General features: G+C 46.5%; 1 protein-coding gene across 1 annotated transcript in view; it reads right to left on the bottom strand.

The window, feature by feature from the left end:
• The window catches only part of TUBGCP3 (tubulin gamma complex component 3), a 103468-nt gene that overhangs the window by 13009 nt on the left and 69550 nt on the right, over positions 1 to 20909 (bottom strand). The window contains exons 18-20 of the mRNA XM_039473272.2: positions 11660 to 11748; positions 11084 to 11215; positions 3330 to 3470 (exon numbers count right to left, since the gene is read on the bottom strand). Of these exons, the coding sequence (XP_039329206.1) occupies positions 3330 to 3470; positions 11084 to 11215; positions 11660 to 11748 (362 nt within the window). The remainder of the gene's footprint in view (positions 1 to 3329; positions 3471 to 11083; positions 11216 to 11659; positions 11749 to 20909) is intronic.

The following is a 20909-nucleotide window of genomic DNA, read 5'->3' as shown; positions in this document are numbered from 1 at the left end:
GCAGCCCTGGCTGGCCCATCACTGCAGGAGCATGTGGGTCTTGCTCCGTCTCAGGGATGTGCTTCCAGTATTTCACCCCCAAGTATCATGTTTTGTTATAAGATTATTCACGCAAACCTTTTTATCAGGTGTTACTTGGTATTAAATGATCTTCGCCATCTATTGAGATGATCATATAATTTTTCCCCTTTAGTTTATACACATGAATTACAGTATTTGTATTAGAATGATAAAAGGAGATATTCTTGTATTCCTGGAATGAGCTGAAACTTAATTTGTAACACATTATCGCTTTAATCTTTCAGTGTGGTAGTACCATGGACTTTTCCACCCCTGTTTACGAGGGAGACAAGGACAGGCAGCAACAAAAGCTAAACTACCTAAATGCTCTGTTCTGGCACCAGGTCACCATCTTAGAGAACCGCGTTCAATTCTGTTTTGTAAGTAAATCGATCCCTAAAAATTAAAAGCCAAAATGAAACCGATTAATGTAACTGTGCACTGAGTTGACGGAACAGCCTTAAAGGAGCAATTATTTCCAAGGACATTACCACGTGGAATCTGAATGCATCTATTTAGTGGAAAAAAATCTTGGCAAAAATTTTAAAAAATATATTGGAATAGTAGAAAAAGTATTTTTCTTTTTTCCCTCAAAAAAAATTGCAAAAAAAGTACAACTATTTTTCAAACTATATTGCTCCCATATCAGCGGCAGGATTCTCATTCTGAGACAGTCACACGTACGGGTGCGTCCATGGACGCACTATCGCAGACCGCAAGTAATTAAGTACGATCCTGTCAGAAACCAAGGTTGTCAACACTTAAGATACATTTTTAAAAATAAAAGCAGTAAGTCTGTTAACCCTACGTGTGAATTGGAAATATCACTCTAAATGCAGGGGTGTGAGAAGAAAGGTGGAAAGCAGCAGAAGAGCCATGAGAAGGACCCTTTGGGGCCCCCCACTCAACAGCAGCCTGAGGACATGGTGGCACCAGGGTGCAGCAGGCAGGCACCGCTTTGGTCCCGGCGCGCGGCCAGGGCTCTGTCATCTTTCCAGGGGGTGCCTTGCATGATCTCTTCGGAACTTGCCATGGATCTCAGGTCTAACTGACTGCTTTGAAGATTATCTTGCCTTTTGAATTTAAATAATTTCTTGGATGTGGCTTTTGCTTTTGTGTCTCTTCCTGCCTCCTTAAGCAAGTCTAAATACAATACCCTGAACCAACCTGGACTTGGCCTGTGCACCTATCCCACTTGGCAAACTGTCCAAGAGAACCTTCCCCTCCACATGGCCGGCTGACAGGCTATTAGCACAGGGCTAAAATCCTAAGGATTGATTTTGGTCAACTTTGAGATAATTCAGTAATTCTCTAGAAGGGAAGCTTCTCTGGGGCATGTGGCAGTCTTACACATGGCAGTGGCCAGCATGCACTGAATGCCTACTAGATAAGCGACACTTATCATCAGACACAGATAAATGACTCTGTGAGGTCATACTCCTTACCACCCATTTTACAAATAAGGAAACCACATCTTGGAGAGGTGAGCCACCTAAAGGCACAGAGCCAGTAAGTTACAGAGGTAGGGCAGAATCGTGAGTCCGTCTGACTTGAAGTTATCCACAGGGTTCCCTGGACCAGCCCTAGGAGATTCTGTGTGCCCACTCTACAACACTTTAGAATTACCAAAATCCTCTTTGAATAATGAGACCCCTTAGCGACACAAATGTTTCCAAACTACACCAAAGAAGTAACTTGTGCTCCCAGTGACTGAGACGCCTCCAAGCTACATACGGCCCTCGAACACAGGTTTTAAGGGAAACAATACTCAAAAGTAAAACTAACCAAACTACATTGACTGAGTAACATCTTCAACAATCCCAAAAGTACAGCTATGTGGTATTAATGACAGACACATGCTGAGAAATGCATCCTTAGGTGATTTCCTCCCTGTGTGGATGTCACCGAGTGTCCTCACACAAACCTCCGTGGTGCGGCCTATACACACCCTGACTTCAGGGCACAGCCTGTGCTCCTAGGCTGCAAACCTGGGCAGCGTGTGGCTGTACTAAATGCTGTAGGCAACTGTGACACATGTAAGTATCTGTGTAGCTAACATATCTAAACACAGAAAAGGTACAATGAAAATATGGCATTCCAATTTTACAGGACCACTGTCAAATATGCACTGTCACTGACCAAACGCTACGTGGCACATGACTGCATCTTGAAAAAGTAAAAGATTACACAGATCATAGTAAATAAAAGAAATCCGATAAACAGCCAAACTTGCTTAATAAATCATCCCAAAGGTCCTGGAAATAACCTTAAGTACAGCAATTTGGTTCATATACACAGATATGTACACACGTACGTGCATGCACCTGTAAACACACATATATGCAATGCACACACACACATACATAAATACCTATACATACTCTATATGTACATATACTTGCATTACAGGTATATAAACATACATATAGTCTCCAACTGAAGATGGTTTGACAAGATTCTTTTACTTTAACAATGGGTTTATCAGGGTACAAGTTGAATATCCTTTATCTGAAATGCTTGGGACCAGAAGTATTTTGAATTTCAGCTTTTGCAGTATTTGCATATACAGAATGAGCTACCTTGGAGAGGGGATGCAAGTCTAAGTGTGAAATTCATTTATGCTTCTTACACACCTTAAACACATAGCCTGAAGGTAATTTTATATACTTTTTATAATTTTCTGCCGGAAACAAAGTTTGCGTACAGTAAGCCGTCAGAAAGCAAAGGGGTCAGGCGTGGAACTTTCCACTCGTGACATGGCGTCGGTGATGAAGAAGTCTGGGGTTCAGGAGCACTCTGTATTTCGTACTGCAGATGAGGGGTGCTCCACCTGTATTAAACGCGCTTTCAATGTGGAATGAGCTGACCGGGACACAAGCCTGCTGAGCGGAGGAGCGGCTGCAGACGCGCAGTGTGGTACATGATCCGCGCGCTTCCGACACCACAGCCACGCCGCGTGGAGGCAACTGTGAGGCTCCGACGGGAGGCGCTGGCGCTGTGGCGCTCAGTCATGAACACGGGTGTGAGGCCCGCACTCCTGAATGTGCTGCTTTTGTTTGCTTTTTGAAACGTGAAGATGATGATGGTGCATGTGACCCCTCCCTCTTTAAAGCTATCCATACTTTCTCAGGACTTCAAAAGCAGCATAGGCACCTCTCAACCTGGCTGACCACTCTGGCAAGAAAGTTATGTGTTGGCATTTGTGATTATCGTGTGTGGCAAGGAGCTCATTATTCAAATAGAGAAATTCACAAGTGTAAATACTATACCTCAATTTCACGCTGTTTCTTTTTCTCTTCAAACTGTAATCGTCTCTGCAGTTCTTCCAGAGCAGCTCTGTATATGGCATCTTGAGCATTCTGAAGTTCAATAATTTGATCAAACACAGCTCTAAGCTGATTTAAAAGTGCCTGAAGAGAGAGGACCATGTTTTAGGAATAGAGCCTCAACAAGCTTATCGAGTTTCTTAAAAAAACACTGATAATTAGTGAAAAGACACTATAAAACAAGATATCAACTAAAATTCTCCAAGTGTTCATTAGCTGCTTGTTCATTCCCTCACCACACACATCCCGAACCCTCCTGCTGAGCAGCGCCACGCTGGGCACCAGCAAAACGTGACCATCCTGCACCCGCACGTGCCGTAACAAGAGCAAGTACGACTGCCCGAGTCCCCAGCGGGCCAGGGCTCTCCGCAAATCATCTCCATTACTCACAAGCTTAAAAATAAAGTTCTGCCCCACATTTCAAAGCTAGACAGCAGTTAGTTACAATGAGAACTATTTCAAGATTTAGAAAAGAATAGGAAAGTATCTCCAGTTGTTTTAGATATAGTAAAAACAGGTAATGAAAATTATGAGAACGGAAATACTTAGTAAAATATAAAAAAGCAAACTCAGCAAGCTTTTTAAAACGTGTATCCTATTTTATACCAGGAATAAAAGGATACCTTAACATCAGGAAAAAACTCCTAATGCTTTAAACGTACATCAATGTCACAGCAGTTATCTCCCGTTCATTGCTTATAACTGCACAGTAATCTTCAGTATACAACTACTGTGCTTTGTTACTCTTTCTCCTACTGAGGCATGAAAGGATGCAATGAAATCTACAGAACAAAATCATTTATGTAAATTAAAAATGTATACACAGAAAATACCATCTACATACCCAAGGCCATAGAGCAAACACATGAAAACTGACGCAAACAGCAGGGAAGGGGGTAGAGGAGGGAGGAATTGGGGTGTTGGCGAGGAAGGGGTTCAAATTAAACCCAAGAAAATATGAGAGGCCATTCATGGACCACTGAAGGCAGAGTTCCACGACTGAAGAGAAAGGTTAAGGCTACCCTCTGCCATCTTAGGTTTGAAAAAACACACTAACGATCTCAGGGCGGAGCGAGGGGTAATTTCAATACTGCAGAAGAAAACTGTGGTAAAATCCAACACCCACTCATAATTTAAATCTAAGCATCTAAGCAAAGTAGGCCTAGGGTAGAACCCTCTTCGTTTGACAAAGGTCCTACCAGATATATTTGCAAACAAAACAGCCAGCGGTGAGGCAATAAAGCAGCCCTTGAACATCAGGAGTGAGAATGGGATTCCCTTTGCCTTTCGAGTCAGCCTCGCTAACACTCAGATGCATGAAAAAGAAGCAAAGGCAGACTGTGTGCGATGAAAGAAACAAAACTGGTTTCACTTATAAAAAAGATGCTCCAAGAAAATACTAGAATAGAAACACTGGACATCAAAGTAACAAAATCAGTACCATTTCAGGCCAGTCAAATTTCTCAAATGTAGCAATAATGTAACAACAGATTTGCAAGAAATTTATAGGAGAAAGACGACACAACTGTACTTGAGAAGCAGAAAAGAACTGAGACGACAGGAGGCTCCAGGCCCGTGGCTGGGACGACACAGTAACGTCGATTTGGGGAGACACTAAGACCAACACGACTTCACAGTTGATGGAAAGCCACCCCTCATCGCCACTGTCTAATGGACATACTTTCCCTTATGAAAGGATGGCGATGCGTGGGTTCAGAATTCATTTGCTAAGTCACAGCAGCGCCATTCACAGCTGAGCTCATGCCTGATCTCAAGCGAGACAGGCTGAAATGAGTATGTGCTGAATGGCTTTTGGAACAAACCAATGCAGGAAAACTTGGTATTGTGCAGTGAACAGCCCATGCTCTCTTTCACTTACTACAATGCACGTATGCAAAACGTCTTCGACTTACATGGCAACGAAAATAATGTGCACTCATTCAGCATATGATAGAAGGATGTGATCAAGCAATGCTGTTCCTAACATAAGACATCCACGCGATTAACAGGGCATCTTACGAGTTCTCATCTTAGAAGCTGTTCTGTCCTTCTGATAGGGTCTTCAATAAGCAAAATAAAAGGTAGAGATGGTTTCGTCTGTTGTTTTTAGTAAAGATTTTCTAATTTGTTTCTTTATGTAGTCTAATGAACGATCATTTCTCATCTCTGGAGAGCGGACCTTTTACGAGGTGGCCCGCTGACATGGACTTCAAGCTCAGGGCTCTGCTGGCAGTCTGTCCGCACAGGGCGCCCGCAGGAGGACGCTCTTTGGCAGTATCAGTGGTACCAATTCACTGTGCAACTCACAATTCCTCTCAACACCGCGCAAACACAAAACAAAACAAAACACATGCACAGCCTCCAGCTTCAAGATTCTATGCATCAAACCGCCTTGGTTTTCTTAGTGATACAATAAAATGTTAACTTAAAATTGCTATGTCAATAATGGATTGTTATAGTCTGTTTTACATACTAGGTATTGCTTTTTATTAAAAAATAAACCTCATTTTAAACAAATCATCAAATTAAGAGTAAAGCCATCAGCAAAGGCAAGTTCAGAAATGATCATGAAGCCTCTGGCATGATCCCTCAACGACGTCATGGGGGACCAACTCACACATGAACACTCACTTTCCCCAGAGCACCATGCTACAACTCACACACGAACACCCACTTTCCCCAGAGCACCGTGCTACCAACTCACACATGAATACCCACTTTCACCAGAGCACCGTGCTACAACTCACATATGAACACCCACTTTCCCCAGAGCACCGTGCTACAACTAACACATGAACACCCACTTTCCCCAGAGCACTGTGCTACAACTCACACACGAACGCCCACTTTCACCAGAGCACCGTGCTACCAACTCACACACGAACACCCACTTTCACCAGAGCACCATGCTACAACTCACACATGAACACCCACTTTCCCCAGAGCACCATGCTACCAACTCACACATGAACACCCACTTTCCCCAGAGCACCATGCTACCAACTCACACATGAACACCCACTTTCCCCAGAGCACTGTGCTACAACTCACACACGAACACCCACTTTCCCCAGAACACCATGCTACAACTCACATATGAACACCCACTTTCCCCAGAACACCATGCTACAACTCACATATGAACACCCACTTTCCCCAGAGCACCGTGCTACAACTCACACACGAACACCCACTTTCCCCAGAACACCATGCTACAACTCACACATGAACACCCACTTTCCCCAGAGCACCGTGCTACAACTCACACATGAACACCCACTTTCACCAGAGCAGTGTGCTACAACTCACATATGAACACCCACTTTCCCCAGAGCACTGTGCTACAACTCACATATGAACACCCACTTTCACCAGAGCAGTGTGCTACAACTCACATATGAACACCCACTTTCCCCAGAGCACTGTGCTACAACTCACATATGAACACCCACTTTCACCAGAGCACTGTGCTACAACTCACATATGAACACCCACTTTCACCAGAGCACCGTGCTACAACTCACACACGAACGCCCACTTTCCCCAGAACACCGTGCTACAACTCACACAGGAACACCCACTTTCCCCAGAGCACCGTGCTACAACTCACACATGAACACCCACTTTCCCCAGAGCACCGTGCTACAACTCACACATGAACACCCACTTTCCCCAGAGCACCGTGCTACAACTCACACATGAACACCCACTTTCCCCAGAGCACCGTGCTACAACTCACACATGAACACCCACTTTCCCCAGAGCACTGTGCTACAACTCACACACGAACGCCCACTTTCCCCAGAACACCGTGCTACAACTCACACACGAACACCCACTTTCACCAGAGCACAATGCTACAACTCACACATGAACACCCACTTTCCCCAGAGCACCATGCTACCAACTCACACATGAACACCCACTTTCCCCAGAGCACCATGCTACCAACTCACACATGAACACCCACTTTCCCCAGAGCACCATGCTACAACTCACACACGAACACCCACTTTCCCCAGAGCACCATGCTACAACTCACACACGAACACCCACTTTCCCCAGAGCACCGTGCTACAACTCACACATGAACACCCACTTTCCCCAGAGCACCGTGCTACAACTCACACACGAACACCCACTTTCCCCAGAGCACCGTGCTACAACTCACATATGAACACCCACTTTCACCAGAGCACCGTGCTACAACTCACACACGAACGCCCACTTTCCCCAGAGCACCGTGCTACAACTCACACACGAACACCCACTTTCCCCAGAGCACCGTGCTACAACTCACATATGAACACCCACTTTCACCAGAGCACCGTGCTACAACTCACACACGAACGCCCACTTTCCCCAGAGCACCGTGCTACAACTCACACATGAACACCCACTTTCCCCAGAGCACCGTGCTACAACTCACACACGAACACCCACTTTCCCCAGAGCACCGTGCTACAACTCACACACGAACGCCCACTTTCACCAGAACACCATGCTACAACTCACACACGAACACCCACTTTCACCAGAGCACAATGCTACAACTCACACACGAACACCCACTTTCCCCAGAGCACCATGCTACCAACTCACACATGAACACCCACTTTCCCCAGAGCACCATGCTACCAACTCACACACGAACACCCACTTTCCCCAGAGCACCGTGCTACAACTCACACACGAACACCCACTTTCCCCAGAGCACCGTGCTACAACTTACACACGAACACCCACTTTCCCCAGAGCACCGTGCTACAACTCACACACGAACACCCACTTTCCCCAGAGCACCGTGCTACAACTCACACACGAACACCCACTTTCCCCAGAGCACCGTGCTACAACTCACACACGAACACCCACTTTCCCCAGAGCACCGTGCTACAACTCACACACGAACACCCACTTTCCCCAGAGCACCGTGCTACAACTCACACACGAACGCCCACTTTCACCAGAGCACCGTGCTACAACTCACACACGAACGCCCACTTTCCCCAGAGCACCGTGCTACAACTCACACACGAACGCCCACTTTCCCCAGAGCACCGTGCTACAACTCACACACGAACGCCCACTTTCCCCAGAGCACCGTGCTACAACTCACACACGAACGCCCACTTTCCCCAGAGCACCGTGCTACAACTCACACACGAACGCCCACTTTCCCCAGAGCACCGTGCTACAACTCACACACGAACGCCCACTTTCCCCAGAGCACCGTGCTACAACTCACACACGAACGCCCACTTTCCCCAGAGCACCGTGCTACAACTCACACACGAACGCCCACTTTCCCCAGAGCACCGTGCTACAACTCACACACGAACGCCCACTTTCCCCAGAGCACCGTGCTACAACTCACACACGAACGCCCACTTTCCCCAGAGCACCGTGCTACAACTCACACACGAACGCCCACTTTCCCCAGAGCACCGTGCTACAACTCACACACGAACGCCCACTTTCCCCAGAGCACCGTGCTACAACTCACACACGAACGCCCACTTTCCCCAGAGCACCGTGCTACAACTCACACACGAACGCCCACTTTCCCCAGAGCACCGTGCTACAACTCACACACGAACACCCACTTTCCCCAGAGCACAGTGCTACAACTCACACACGAACACCCACTTTCCCCAGAGCACCGTGCTACAACTCACACACGAACACCCACTTTCCCCAGAGCACCGTGCTACAACTCACACACGAACACCCACTTTCCCCAGAGCACCGTGCTACAACTCACACACGAACACCCACTTTCACCAGAGCACCGTGCTACAACTCACACACGAACACCCACTTTCCCCAGAGCACCGTGCTACAACTCACACACGAACACCCACTTTCCCCAGAGCACCGTGCTACAACTCACACACGAACGCCCACTTTCCCCAGAGCACCGTGCTACAACTCACACACGAACGCCCACTTTCCCCAGAGCACCGTGCTACAACTCACACACGAACGCCCACTTTCCCCAGAGCACCGTGCTACAACTCACACACGAACGCCCACTTTCCCCAGAGCACCGTGCTACAACTCACACACGAACGCCCACTTTCCCCAGAGCACCGTGCTACAACTCACACACGAACACCCACTTTCCCCAGAGCACCGTGCTACAACTCACACACGAACACCCACTTTCCCCAGAGCACCATGCTACAGACAGGAAGATTTTCCTCCCCGAGACAGTGTCCTCATCAGTGAAATCGTCTAGAGGCAAAGGCTATGACAACTTATCTTACACAGAGCATTCAGATCTGTAAGTGGGCTAAAATTCCTACATTATCGGTCAGCTGTGTGGATATTACTTATTTGCCACAATTGTTCTGGTATCAGTTTGGGTATAATCCTGAGTAGCTCAAGCACTGTCTGAACTCCATGAAATCTAGTGACTAGCAACACCTCTGCAAAACACACACACACACCCAGGCATAAAATAGCAACACCTATTGGCCAGCTACTACAGTCAACATTATGCTTAATTATATAATTCTTACAAATCTATTGGAGAGAGACTAGGACCGTGCCCTTTTAAAACAAAACACTGGAGTCAAAAGCTATGAAGTGAAACTCAACCCTTGGTCTACCTGGCTACAGAGCCGGTGTCTATCTTGCCACGCAGCTGCACCATGAGACAGGCCATTGTGGCCAGCGGCACGCAGGTCCAGGAACACAGAGCTATTTGTTACACCAACTGCCCAAAGGTGTGCTGACGACGCTCATCGGCCTCTACTGAACACAGAGAGGCAGCGGCTGGCAGGCACCCTGAGCCCTTCCACAGCTTAGGCCGTAACAAGACCAGGCTGAGTAACAGAGGTTTCAAGGGCCTCTAACCTCAAGAGGTACATTTCTTTAATTATTAATTATACTCAGAGTATTTTAAATTATTGTTCTGCGATAATTTCCACACATTTATAAAAACATTGCATATAGAAGCAGCTTTGATCCCAAACACGTTTTTACATGATTGATAGTTGTTTAATAATGAAATTCAGGGCTGGTTAACCTACACGTACAAAAATGTTGATGAGGTAAAAGCCCTGATGTGGGCTGGGTTCCACTGACGGGCCGTGAGGAGAGTGCAGCCCTCGCCGGAGGCAGCCTCTGCCAGCCTGAAATGTCTGTGAAGTCACAGAGTTCGTGTACAGATGCGTCTGAAATGTTGCCCCGACTCCTCAGTATATTTGCATCAAGTGAAGCCACGTGGTTCCTTATTGCCCCAGACCTCAGAATAAAAGCAGAACCCACGGAAGATCTGCTACGTGGAACGTGCAACTTTCAGAACACGCACCCTAAAGGAAAGAATGTTTGCAAAAACCTCATGCATGTTAGCGTGTGTTTTGTTCTTATACGTGTTGCTTGCTTTGCCCAGATATTAACCTCAACAACTCAAAACTCATGGTTTTCTCTTCCAAATACCACAACAGGATATCATGGTATCTGAAAAATGAAAGGCATTATCATTTTCTACAATGTTTCTGTCCATTTTAGAGAACATCCTTGTGTCAGCACTATTGCACTACTGCTCCAATTCTGTTCAGAAATGTACAATTATCTTAATGATTACAAATGCGGCTGCTCAGGATTTCTAAGATTCCCCGCTTGACAAGGACCCAAGAAAAGAAGATTCTGCTTTTGGTGTGTTGCTTCTGAGTAGGTGGGAGTCTTACCCTGGAGTCACTGTCCAGCAGGCAGCGGGAGATGATGGTGTCTAGGAAGACCTCATGAGCTGCGATGATGTGGTCCAAGTCCTGGGCATGCTGGACTTTGTTCCAAAGCTCATCCCAGGAACATTCGAGCACCTGAGAAACAGCAATGTGAAGATGCTAAATAAGCTCCTGTTCTTCCTAGTATAGCACCACTTATAAAATATATACCACAAATGGGGGGGCTGAGGTGGGCAGACGACCTGCGCTTGGGAGTTCAAAACCAGCCTAGCCAAGATGGCAAAATCCCGTCTCTACTAAAAATACAAAAATCAGCTGGGCATGGTGGCGGCCACCTGTAATCCCAGCTACTCAGGAGGCTGAGGCAAGAGAATTGCCTGAACCCCTAGTTCAGAGGTTGCAGTGAGCTGAGATCGCACCACTGCACTCCAGCCTGGGTGACAGAGCAAGACTCTGTCTCGAAAAAATCTATAAATAGACATGTGTATATATATAGACACACACATAAATATGCCATGTAAAAGCCTAAGACACGACTGACTTATTTAGATTAAAATCCGTAGAATGACCGCAGCGTACCTCAAACGTGATGTAATACTGCATCTGGTGAATGAAATGGACCATCTCCGAGGCCAGGACGTGGCAGTGGTGTAGCACCCCGGAGAGCTCTGCAAGGGAGGAGCCGGCGTCAGGGCGGCGCACACTTCAGGCGGCGTGCTGTTCTCCCGCCAGACAAAACCCGTGCTTTACACTCCTGACCCCGACCTGGGAACATCCTGTCCGTGACCAGCTTCTGTGCTGTTCAAGCTGAACAGGAACAGCTACCTAACCAAGTAGCACGACACTACTTTAAAACATGTCAAACATGCCGTATAGAAGCTTGGTATTAGTTTTCGTATTTAATTTTTACATACAATTATATTTTGCTTAACAAAGTATAATTTAATTTTTTATAAGGCTTAGAATTCTAGAGTTTTGCTTCATAAAATATAATTGTATTTAAAAATTAAATACAAACATTTGTTTTATACTAATACACTGAATAAACAGAAGCTCTACTTCACGGCTTTACAATTAGTTTGTCCACTGTGCATGAAAGTGTCACTCTTCCCTGGCTCTCTGGAGATAAAGGTGGCATTTCTTTAAGGAACCGACCGTGGCCTTGCCGCCTGCCTGTGAGAGGGAGGAGCTCGAGGGAGGTCAGGAATGAGCTCAGACTCTCCTTTTATCCTTTAGGAGATCACACAACCATCACCAGGCTGGAAGGTCACCACAGAGCACACTTCTCTGCTCGCACTTTTAATTTTTTGTTCAAAGACTATGGCAACATATTGTTACACTAATGTATGTGATGGCTCAAATCAGAGCTGGACCCATCAGTGGGGTGATCACAAAGAAGCTTTATAACATGGGTCAGCTTGGACATGTTTTGTGACTGCTTCAAACGCCTTCCTGAGTTACCTCGATAACGAGATCGGGACTTGCCATGTGTGCAGTTAAGCAAGACGTCAGTCTCGCCTCTTAAGACAGTAACGAACAAGTGGAATTTAAGCCTCTTAATAGAGGTGTGTGAAAGTAACAGTGGCAGTGGATCCTTTTTTTAAATACTCTTTCTGTAAGTTAAAGATTCACTGACACCTTGCAGTTTTGCTGTCTTGGTTTAACACATGACAGCTTGGTCAGTAGAGAAAAGTGGGAGAGGAGGAGACAGAATTCTAAGCTTCACAAAAATTTAAATTCTTAAACAGATGATCAACTTATACGAGCATGAAACAAGTATGTGAATTGTCTGAACCCTGTCCGAAGGCACAGATTCCACTAACAGGCCGCGTCGCTGGCCGACCCCGGCGCCGGGGAAGGGAGGAGGATGCAGCTCAGAGAAGGACCCTCCTCACCTCCCCGGCGCCTGGGCCTCGGGCAGGGGCCAGAATTCTCAACACAGAGGCTCAGGTGAGGAAGGGGATCCCACCAGGAGAGCCGGAGAGCTGTGAAGCAGACAAGGATACACATTATATACCAGCACTTACCTAAGTGAAATATGTGGCAGCCAGTATAAAAAGATATTTTTAAAAATCAATTTCAAAGGCAAAAAAGAACTTGCTTTCAAGGAGACAGAAGAATTTTTAGTTAGGGATGACTGACGGCAGACTTGGACCATCCCACCTTTCAGACGGAGCAAGTTGATTTTCTCGAGAGGGGGACGACACACTCTCTCTCAGGAAACGAACAGGCAGGAGGTGGCATTCTACCCAAGAAGGAGCTCCGCAGGGCCTCGTCCACAGCCACGCACCACCCGGCGCCTCACAAGGGAACAGGCCCACTCAAGGGCTCTGGCGCCTCCCTGAATGGCTATGCCTGATGTGTCAGAGGCATGTCCAAGATTTACTTGAAAAGTTGAGAGGTCTGCCAGGAATCCTCAGCGCTCCTCCCATGGCCCCGCAGACAGTCAAACACGAGCTATAGTGTCCACAGCCATGAGATGCGGTCTCAGTAAGACCCTCAGAAGAGCCCCAGCGGCCCTCAGGCCCATGACACCTCGGAGCATCTGTACTCATGAGGCATCCAGCTGCACAGCTGCTCCACACACCCCAACTATCTTTGTTGCCATTAGGAATCTACAACCCACAGATATGGTCAATGTGCATCCCAAGAATGGGCTAAGCTTTGAAGTTCATCTGAAATCCTAGAATTATGAGTGTACTTCTCCCTACTAAAACTATAAATAGAGTCTATGATTTCCAACCAAGTAACACTCAAAACCTCTCAAACTACAATTACTTGTCAATGTAAAAGGGCATAGTAAATGTTGTTTTAAGTGATATTCAGCCATGTTATGGTTTCAGTAAGCTTCTAAGGAAAATAACTACCACTTGCACTCAATTTTAGGTTTTAACACAGAGCAGAAATGAGAGGACTGTGTCTTCCCGCACTGAAGACACCGGACTATGATGGAAAATCTACAGCCAGTCTTCCTGGGAGAACTGAGTCTCTAAAACATTCCACAAGTGCACAGAGCGTACATATATTTAATCTCAAGATATTTCTCGAATGTGATTTGCTTTCTCTCCAGTGCAGCAAAGCTATATAAAATAGTTTAGAAACCATCTGTGGAAGGGTTTTGTATTTTTATGTGAGTATTATCACAGCACTCTGGTGGATCTTTTCATTGGGAAACAAAGCGACAAATGTCTGCAAGTTACACGGCACGACCCACAGGTCTCACCACGACATCCGATGTCCCCATCGACCCTTCCCAGGTACACGCTCAGTGTGATCCTAAAATGCTCTGCTGCGCACTTAGGCATAGCGAGCACAATCTGTTTCATCTTCTAGCATTTTCAAGCAACCACGCAGGTTATACTTACCAATCCTGACATCTTTCAGAGAAGGTTTAACCTGACAAAACTGTAGATTTCATCTAAAAATGAAAAGTGAAACTTCACCTAAAAGTTCACTTCACCTAAAAATGCGAAGCAGGCTACTGACAGCTCTTCCTCTGGGAGACCCTAGCTTTGTCACAGAAGCACAAAAACCGTCTGGGCTCTTCTCCGTTCTCTAGCTCCTGCTCGGTCCCGCGAAAGCTCGGGTCTGTGCTGCTCTCCTCTTTCTGAGGCGTCCTCCGGCGCTCTTTTCAGGGGTCAGTCAAGCCACCAGCATCTGAGTAACACGCCGGTTTTTAGTGGCACACATACACTTTTGCTAATGTCTTCTACATTTCACTGTTATGCTCCTATTTATGCAACCAGGAATTTTACTCTGGCTTCAAATCAGTCTGAAAGTAGATACACAGTGATCAGTGATTTAATCACTAATTCTATTTCACAATCTCTGATTTTCTTGAGTGTACAATTTCTCGGATTACTGTTCTAGATTCTTTAATGTCACATTTGGAAATGAAAATGCAACTGAGTGGCCACAAAAAAAACAAACGAAAAACACACAAAACAACGCTGCGACGCAACGCTCGGTGCCACCTACGAAACAATGCTGCGACGCAACGCTCGGTGTCACCTACGAAACAACGCTGTGACGCAACGCTCAGTGTCACCTACGAAACAACGCTGCGATGCAATGCTCAGTGCCACCTACGAAACAACGCTGCAACACAACACTCAGTGTCACCTACGAAACAACGCTGTGACGCAACGCTCAGTGTCACCTACGAAACAACGCTGCAACACAACACTCAGTGTCACCTATGAAACAACGCTGCGACGCAACGGTCAGTGCCACCTACAAAACAACGCTGCAACACAACACTCAGTGTCACCTACGAAACAACGCTGCGACGCAACGCTCAGTGCCACCTACGAAACAACGCTGCAACACAACACTCAGTGTCACCTACGAAACAACGCTGTGACGCAACGCTCAGTGCCACCTACGAAACAACGCTGCGACGCAACGCTCAGTGCCACCTACGAAACAACGCTGCAACACAACACTCAGTGTCACCTACGAAACAACGCTGCGACGCAAAGCTCAGTGCCACCTACGAAACAACGCTGCAACACAACGCTCAGTGTCACCTACGAAACAACACTGTGACGCAACGCTCAGTGCCACCTACGAAACAACGCTGCAACACAACACTCAGTGTCACCTACGAAACAACGCTGTGACGCAACGCTCTGTGTCACCTATGTAACGCTGTGACGCAACGCTCAGTGTCACCTATGAAACAACGCTGCGATGCGACGCTCAGTGCCACCTACGAAACAACGCTGTGACACAACACTCAGTGTCACCTACGAAACGCTGCGACACAATGCTCTGTGTCACCTACGAAACAACACTGCGATGCAACGCTCTGTGTCACCTACGAAACAACACTGCGACGCAACGCTCTGTGTCACCTATGAAACGCAGTGACGCAACGCTCGGTGCCAGCCTCAACTGCTGACGTCCCACTCCAGCCCGCCCCAATGCTGCCTGGGCCCTCCCCTCTCCCACATTCCCAGGCTGGGCGGCCCGCAGCCCTGGCCCCACAGGCTTTGCACTGCTTCGCTGTCTTGGCATCAGCTCTGCCTGCCTCCCTCGCGCCCCCAACACTCCAAACACGCCTTTCTTGCGGTGCGCCCTCGAAGGCTAACTCATACCCCCTTGCTCTGAATCCACCTCTTCTTTTTGATTTTCAGCCTCCACTTCCTTCTCTCTATCAGCATTTCAAGCAGCCTCCCAACAAACAACGCATTCTAACTTGGTTAGAAGTTTTGACTTTGATCTTGCCCAATTCTTCCGCAGTACATCTTTACGTTTTCAGATGCCATATGGCAGCTCGGAAGGATCTGTTGGTTGAAGAGGCATCGTGCACCACGACGGACAGGGCTGCAGACCCTGCCCCAAGCCCGTCTTCCGCCTACCACCCTGCAAGAGCGCGGCTGCCACTCACGGACGCCACTCCCACGTTCCACTCCACAACTTCATGGATCATACGGGCTAATGACACCTAAAATGTCTACCTCTAGTCTAGATCTGCCTTCAGTCTAATTAATGGTCTCACAAGGTATCCTAAAAAATACCTCAAATTAATGTATTTGAATGGAATCTTCGCCCCAAAGGAGCTCCTCCTCCAGTGCTCCCTGGTGATAAAAGATGCTACCATCTACCAGGTCCTCAAGTCAGAGACTCAGGTGCCACTGAGACTCCAACCACCTCCTGGCCTCCGTACACACATCACCTGGTCCTGCTGGCACCACAGCCCAAGTCTCTCTCAAATCCATTCCCTTCCCTCTAGCCCCGCGACTGCTGTAACCCTGAAGGCCCACGTCACCTCACATGGATTATTACAACTGGCTGCTCTGCTAACTGCCATGGTCACGCCCCAGGCCCATTTTTCTCAACGACCTCAATCCAGGCCTTCAGGACTCCTCCCGACTGGGAGACCCAGCCCCCGCTGGCAGCACAGTCCCCCTCCCCACTGACCCGAACAGCACATCCTCACCTGTCAAGAGGCCAGCCTGGACACCACCACCTCTGCAGCCTTCTGTAAACACCCCATCTGTCAGATGCCTCCCTTAAACATGCCTATGCGACCTGGTTTTCCCGTATCAGTTGACTGTAAGTTCCTGTGTAAAGTCCGTTCTGCCCGAGTAAGCCATGAGCTGCCTGGTCACAGGGAGCTGGTGTGTCACCTCATCACTGGGAACCAGCAACAGGGAGCACTACAGAATGCATGATTTAGACACTGGAAGTCAGGGCAGGCAGTCTGCATTCATCTGGATCTGGAGTATTCAAATCCACACCTTTTCAAAAGATTCCTATAAGCAAGGTCAATTTAGTCACGACGTGAATACAGGTGTTCTTTCCTTTTGCAGTCTTCCTTCTAGAAAAATCACCTGGTATTGTATGTACAGTGAGTACAGAGGACATCTTCAGTGGTCTTCTTCTGAGAAAAAGCCCCTTGACAGTGAGAGACCTCTGGCTACTGCAAAGGAACCTGGCAAAACCATCCACATCACAAAAGTCTGAAATTACTACAACACTACAACTATTTTTCTTTCCCAGATGAGAAGTTAAACACTACAGGCAACAGTAATTCTGAACTTGTAACTGCTCTAGGGCTCTAGTGACTATGAACTCAATTCACAAGGCACCACGCAGTCCTTCAGCTCCTAAAAAATTCCATTTACACCTGCAACACACCAGCAATCTCTTTACCCAGCTCTCTGACAATATTTTTAGGCACATGTTTTCCATGTGCTTTTATGGCTGACCCACAAGTAACTATATAAGCATCCCAAAAACAAAGCAACACTGGCAATGAGGTCCGACTAACACGGGAAGCACACCTCCGGCAGGGCCACGGCCACACTGGACTCACGCCCGGGCAGCAGCCACGCGCCGGGCCCTTCCGTAGTTCTCCACTGCCCCCTAAAGGCTGTCGGGAGAACTTCGAGTTTGACGCCAACAGGCTCCTGGGGACTCGTGCGGGCACCTTCGGCCAGAAGCCGTCATCCGGAGATGCCCCTACAGACGGCGCCCAGTGCTGCTAAACATTACATTTGTTTTTTTTTCAGACAATACCTTGCAACAGTTTGTTCACAATTTCAAAATCACCTCCTCAACCCACACTTACAGTGACGCTACTTTAGTGACCTCATCAAAGTACCCATCTGATTCATTTTTCTTAAGACTAAGGATCCAAAAGACATTTGTTAAGAACCAGGATTTTTTACGTGTCTTGTCTTCAAAGTCTCCAACCACCTTTAAGGATTTCATCCTTACATCATCTGCGTTCCTGCTCTCCCACGCAAATAACCACATTGCTCAGATGGGTCCCTCTCAGGGCACTGCTGGCCTGCGGGCACCTGCCTTTCCTGGTAAGGTTAAGATCTGCGGTGCTGCTAACGGAAAAGCAGAATTTGGGCTCTTCTCTCAATAATAATTATGCACTTCACAGGTTTCAGATTTATGCTCCACTGCTATTCCTACACCTTTCTGCAAACGCAGTGCCTTTTCGTTTCAGAACAGAGCCAGGGTGTCGTCTTTTTGAAGGGAATGCACCACAGCCGTGGCTGGACGAAAGGCTGTCCTGCTGGAGCCTGCCCAGCTCCAGGCACCAAGCAGAGCTGGGGCCAAAACGGACTTTTAGACACAGTGAGAATGTGAAAAACATGTGTATCTTAGAAGGGATAAAATATGATTAAAAGGAAAACAAAAAAAAATGTAGTATGAGCTATTAAACCTTGGTTTATCCTATTTTTCAACATATTGGGCCAAAACCAAATTTGGGCCAATCCAATCTTTTCACATTCTGGGTCTCAGACTGCTCTCCACTATAAACTAGGGAGATCTGACTATGGTATATCCAAAGTGCCTTCTAAAAGCTTTCTAATTATAACTGACCTGCAGGTTTAGATGTGGCCTCACCAAGTTATTTTCATGGCCAGACCCTGCTCTTCAATACCTACAAAAGAAAGCACTCATCTTAGACGCGCATCTTACCAAGAGCACGTTTCATTCAGTGGGATTAGAAATGATAAAGGAAAACCTATAACTTATTATTATAGTTTAGACAAGAAGTAATTTTTATATTTCTCGTGTCTAGTGTACAAACTCTAATTGTAACATGTAGTATTACTTACATCTCATTTTAAGCTTTGGAGTTCTATTATCTTAAACAGTGGCTGGGCACACCCATAACCTCAATACTTTGGGAGGCCAAGACAGGCAGATCACTTGAGGCCAAGAGTTCGAGACCAGCCTGGTCAACATAGTGAAACCCCATCTCTATTACAAATATTAATACAAAAAATTAACTGGGCATGGTGCACATGCCTGTAATCCCAGCCACTTGGGAGGCTGAGGCATGAGAATCGCTTGATCCCAGGAGGCAGATGTTTCAGTGAGCTGGAGTACATGCCACTGTATTCCAGCCTGGGTGACGGAGCAAGACTTTGTCTTAAAAAAAAAAAAAAAAAAAAAAAAAAAAAACCTGGGTGCGGCGGCTCACGCCTGTAATCCCAGCACTTGGGGAGGCCGAGGTGGGCAGACCACTTTAGGTAGGAGTTCAAGACCAGCCTGGCCAACATAATGAAACCCTGTCCCTACTAAAAATACAAAATATCAGCTGGGCGTTGTGGTGGGCACCTGTAATTCCAGCTACTCAGGAGGCTGAGGCAGGAGAGTCGCTTGAACCTGAGAGGCGGAGATTGCAGTGAGCCGAAATTGTACCACTGCACTCCAGCCTAGGCTACTAACCACTGTTTCCTGAGAACTTCAGGGACCATTTCAAAGAATTAACATTATTTTAACAGCCCTTTAAAAACTCAGTGTCTAAACATCCATTTTTGTCTCAGATGCTTATGTTACTGACTTCAACATCAGAGGAAAACTAAGAAAGTGTGATTTCTGAATCAGACTTCTATTAGAACCTTACTACGTAAATTTCATCTTGATTCTTCACAAAAGATGAACGCATCCTTGTTTTCCCTTAACAACATGAGAGATCAATTTTATTTATAACAAAGACCAAAAGGAAATTATTTCATTGCCGCTGTTGTGAAAGCGGGGGAGGGAGGGAAGTGGAGGGAGAAGGGAAAAGCCTCCATTCTTGCCCTCCCCGCCCCACACAGAGGCTGAGAATGAATACGGGCTCAGTTACCTGTATTGGTCTATTTCATTTTGTGAAATGTTATCGGAAACATGAATTTCGTTTCCAGTAGTAGAAATATTTTTAAAATTAATATAATCTAACAAACCATTTCAGTATTAGCCATTGTGTTTTGTCCAGCTAAATGGCAAATACATAAAAAACTTTAACTAGTTGGTAAAGGCATGAAAATCAAACAATCTTCCATTAGGAATGAGTGCAATCTTCTTGGTAGACCATTATCAAAAACTCTCATCCCAGCAAAGTACTTTCACATGTAACTACTTACTGCACATGATGGAGCAAGTTATTATTTTGATGAATATTGTTAAAATGCTGGGGTGATAACTGTTGATACTTCAAGTAAGACGAAGCTGTCCTCTGCACGCCGCGCCCATACAAGGCACATGGCAGCTGCTGGCGGGAGAACTCTTCTACTACATGGTCTGTCTGTACTCTGCCTCAGATTTATAATTAGCAGGACATTTCTAATGGGCTGGATTAGCATGATTAGCTACTTGATTTCTGTTCATGAGGCTGTCTGGCCATGAGCTACTTTAAAATATTTCTTCGTTAAAGGTCAGAAAACTGGCACCCCAAAAGAAACACAGGGAAAACAATTCCCTGAAAAAAGAAATAAGGTAGTCCCCCATACACAGTTTCTCTTTCTGCTGTTTGTGACCTACTATCAACAGCAGTCCAAAAACAGTACATGGAAAAGCCCAGAAATAAACA

Source organism: Saimiri boliviensis, chromosome 16 (assembly GCF_048565385.1).
Source record: "Saimiri boliviensis isolate mSaiBol1 chromosome 16, mSaiBol1.pri, whole genome shotgun sequence".
Lineage (NCBI taxonomy): Eukaryota > Metazoa > Chordata > Mammalia > Primates > Cebidae > Saimiri > Saimiri boliviensis.
Note: the sequence above shows the minus strand (reverse complement) of the source record. Positions and strands in the feature narration are given on the sequence as shown.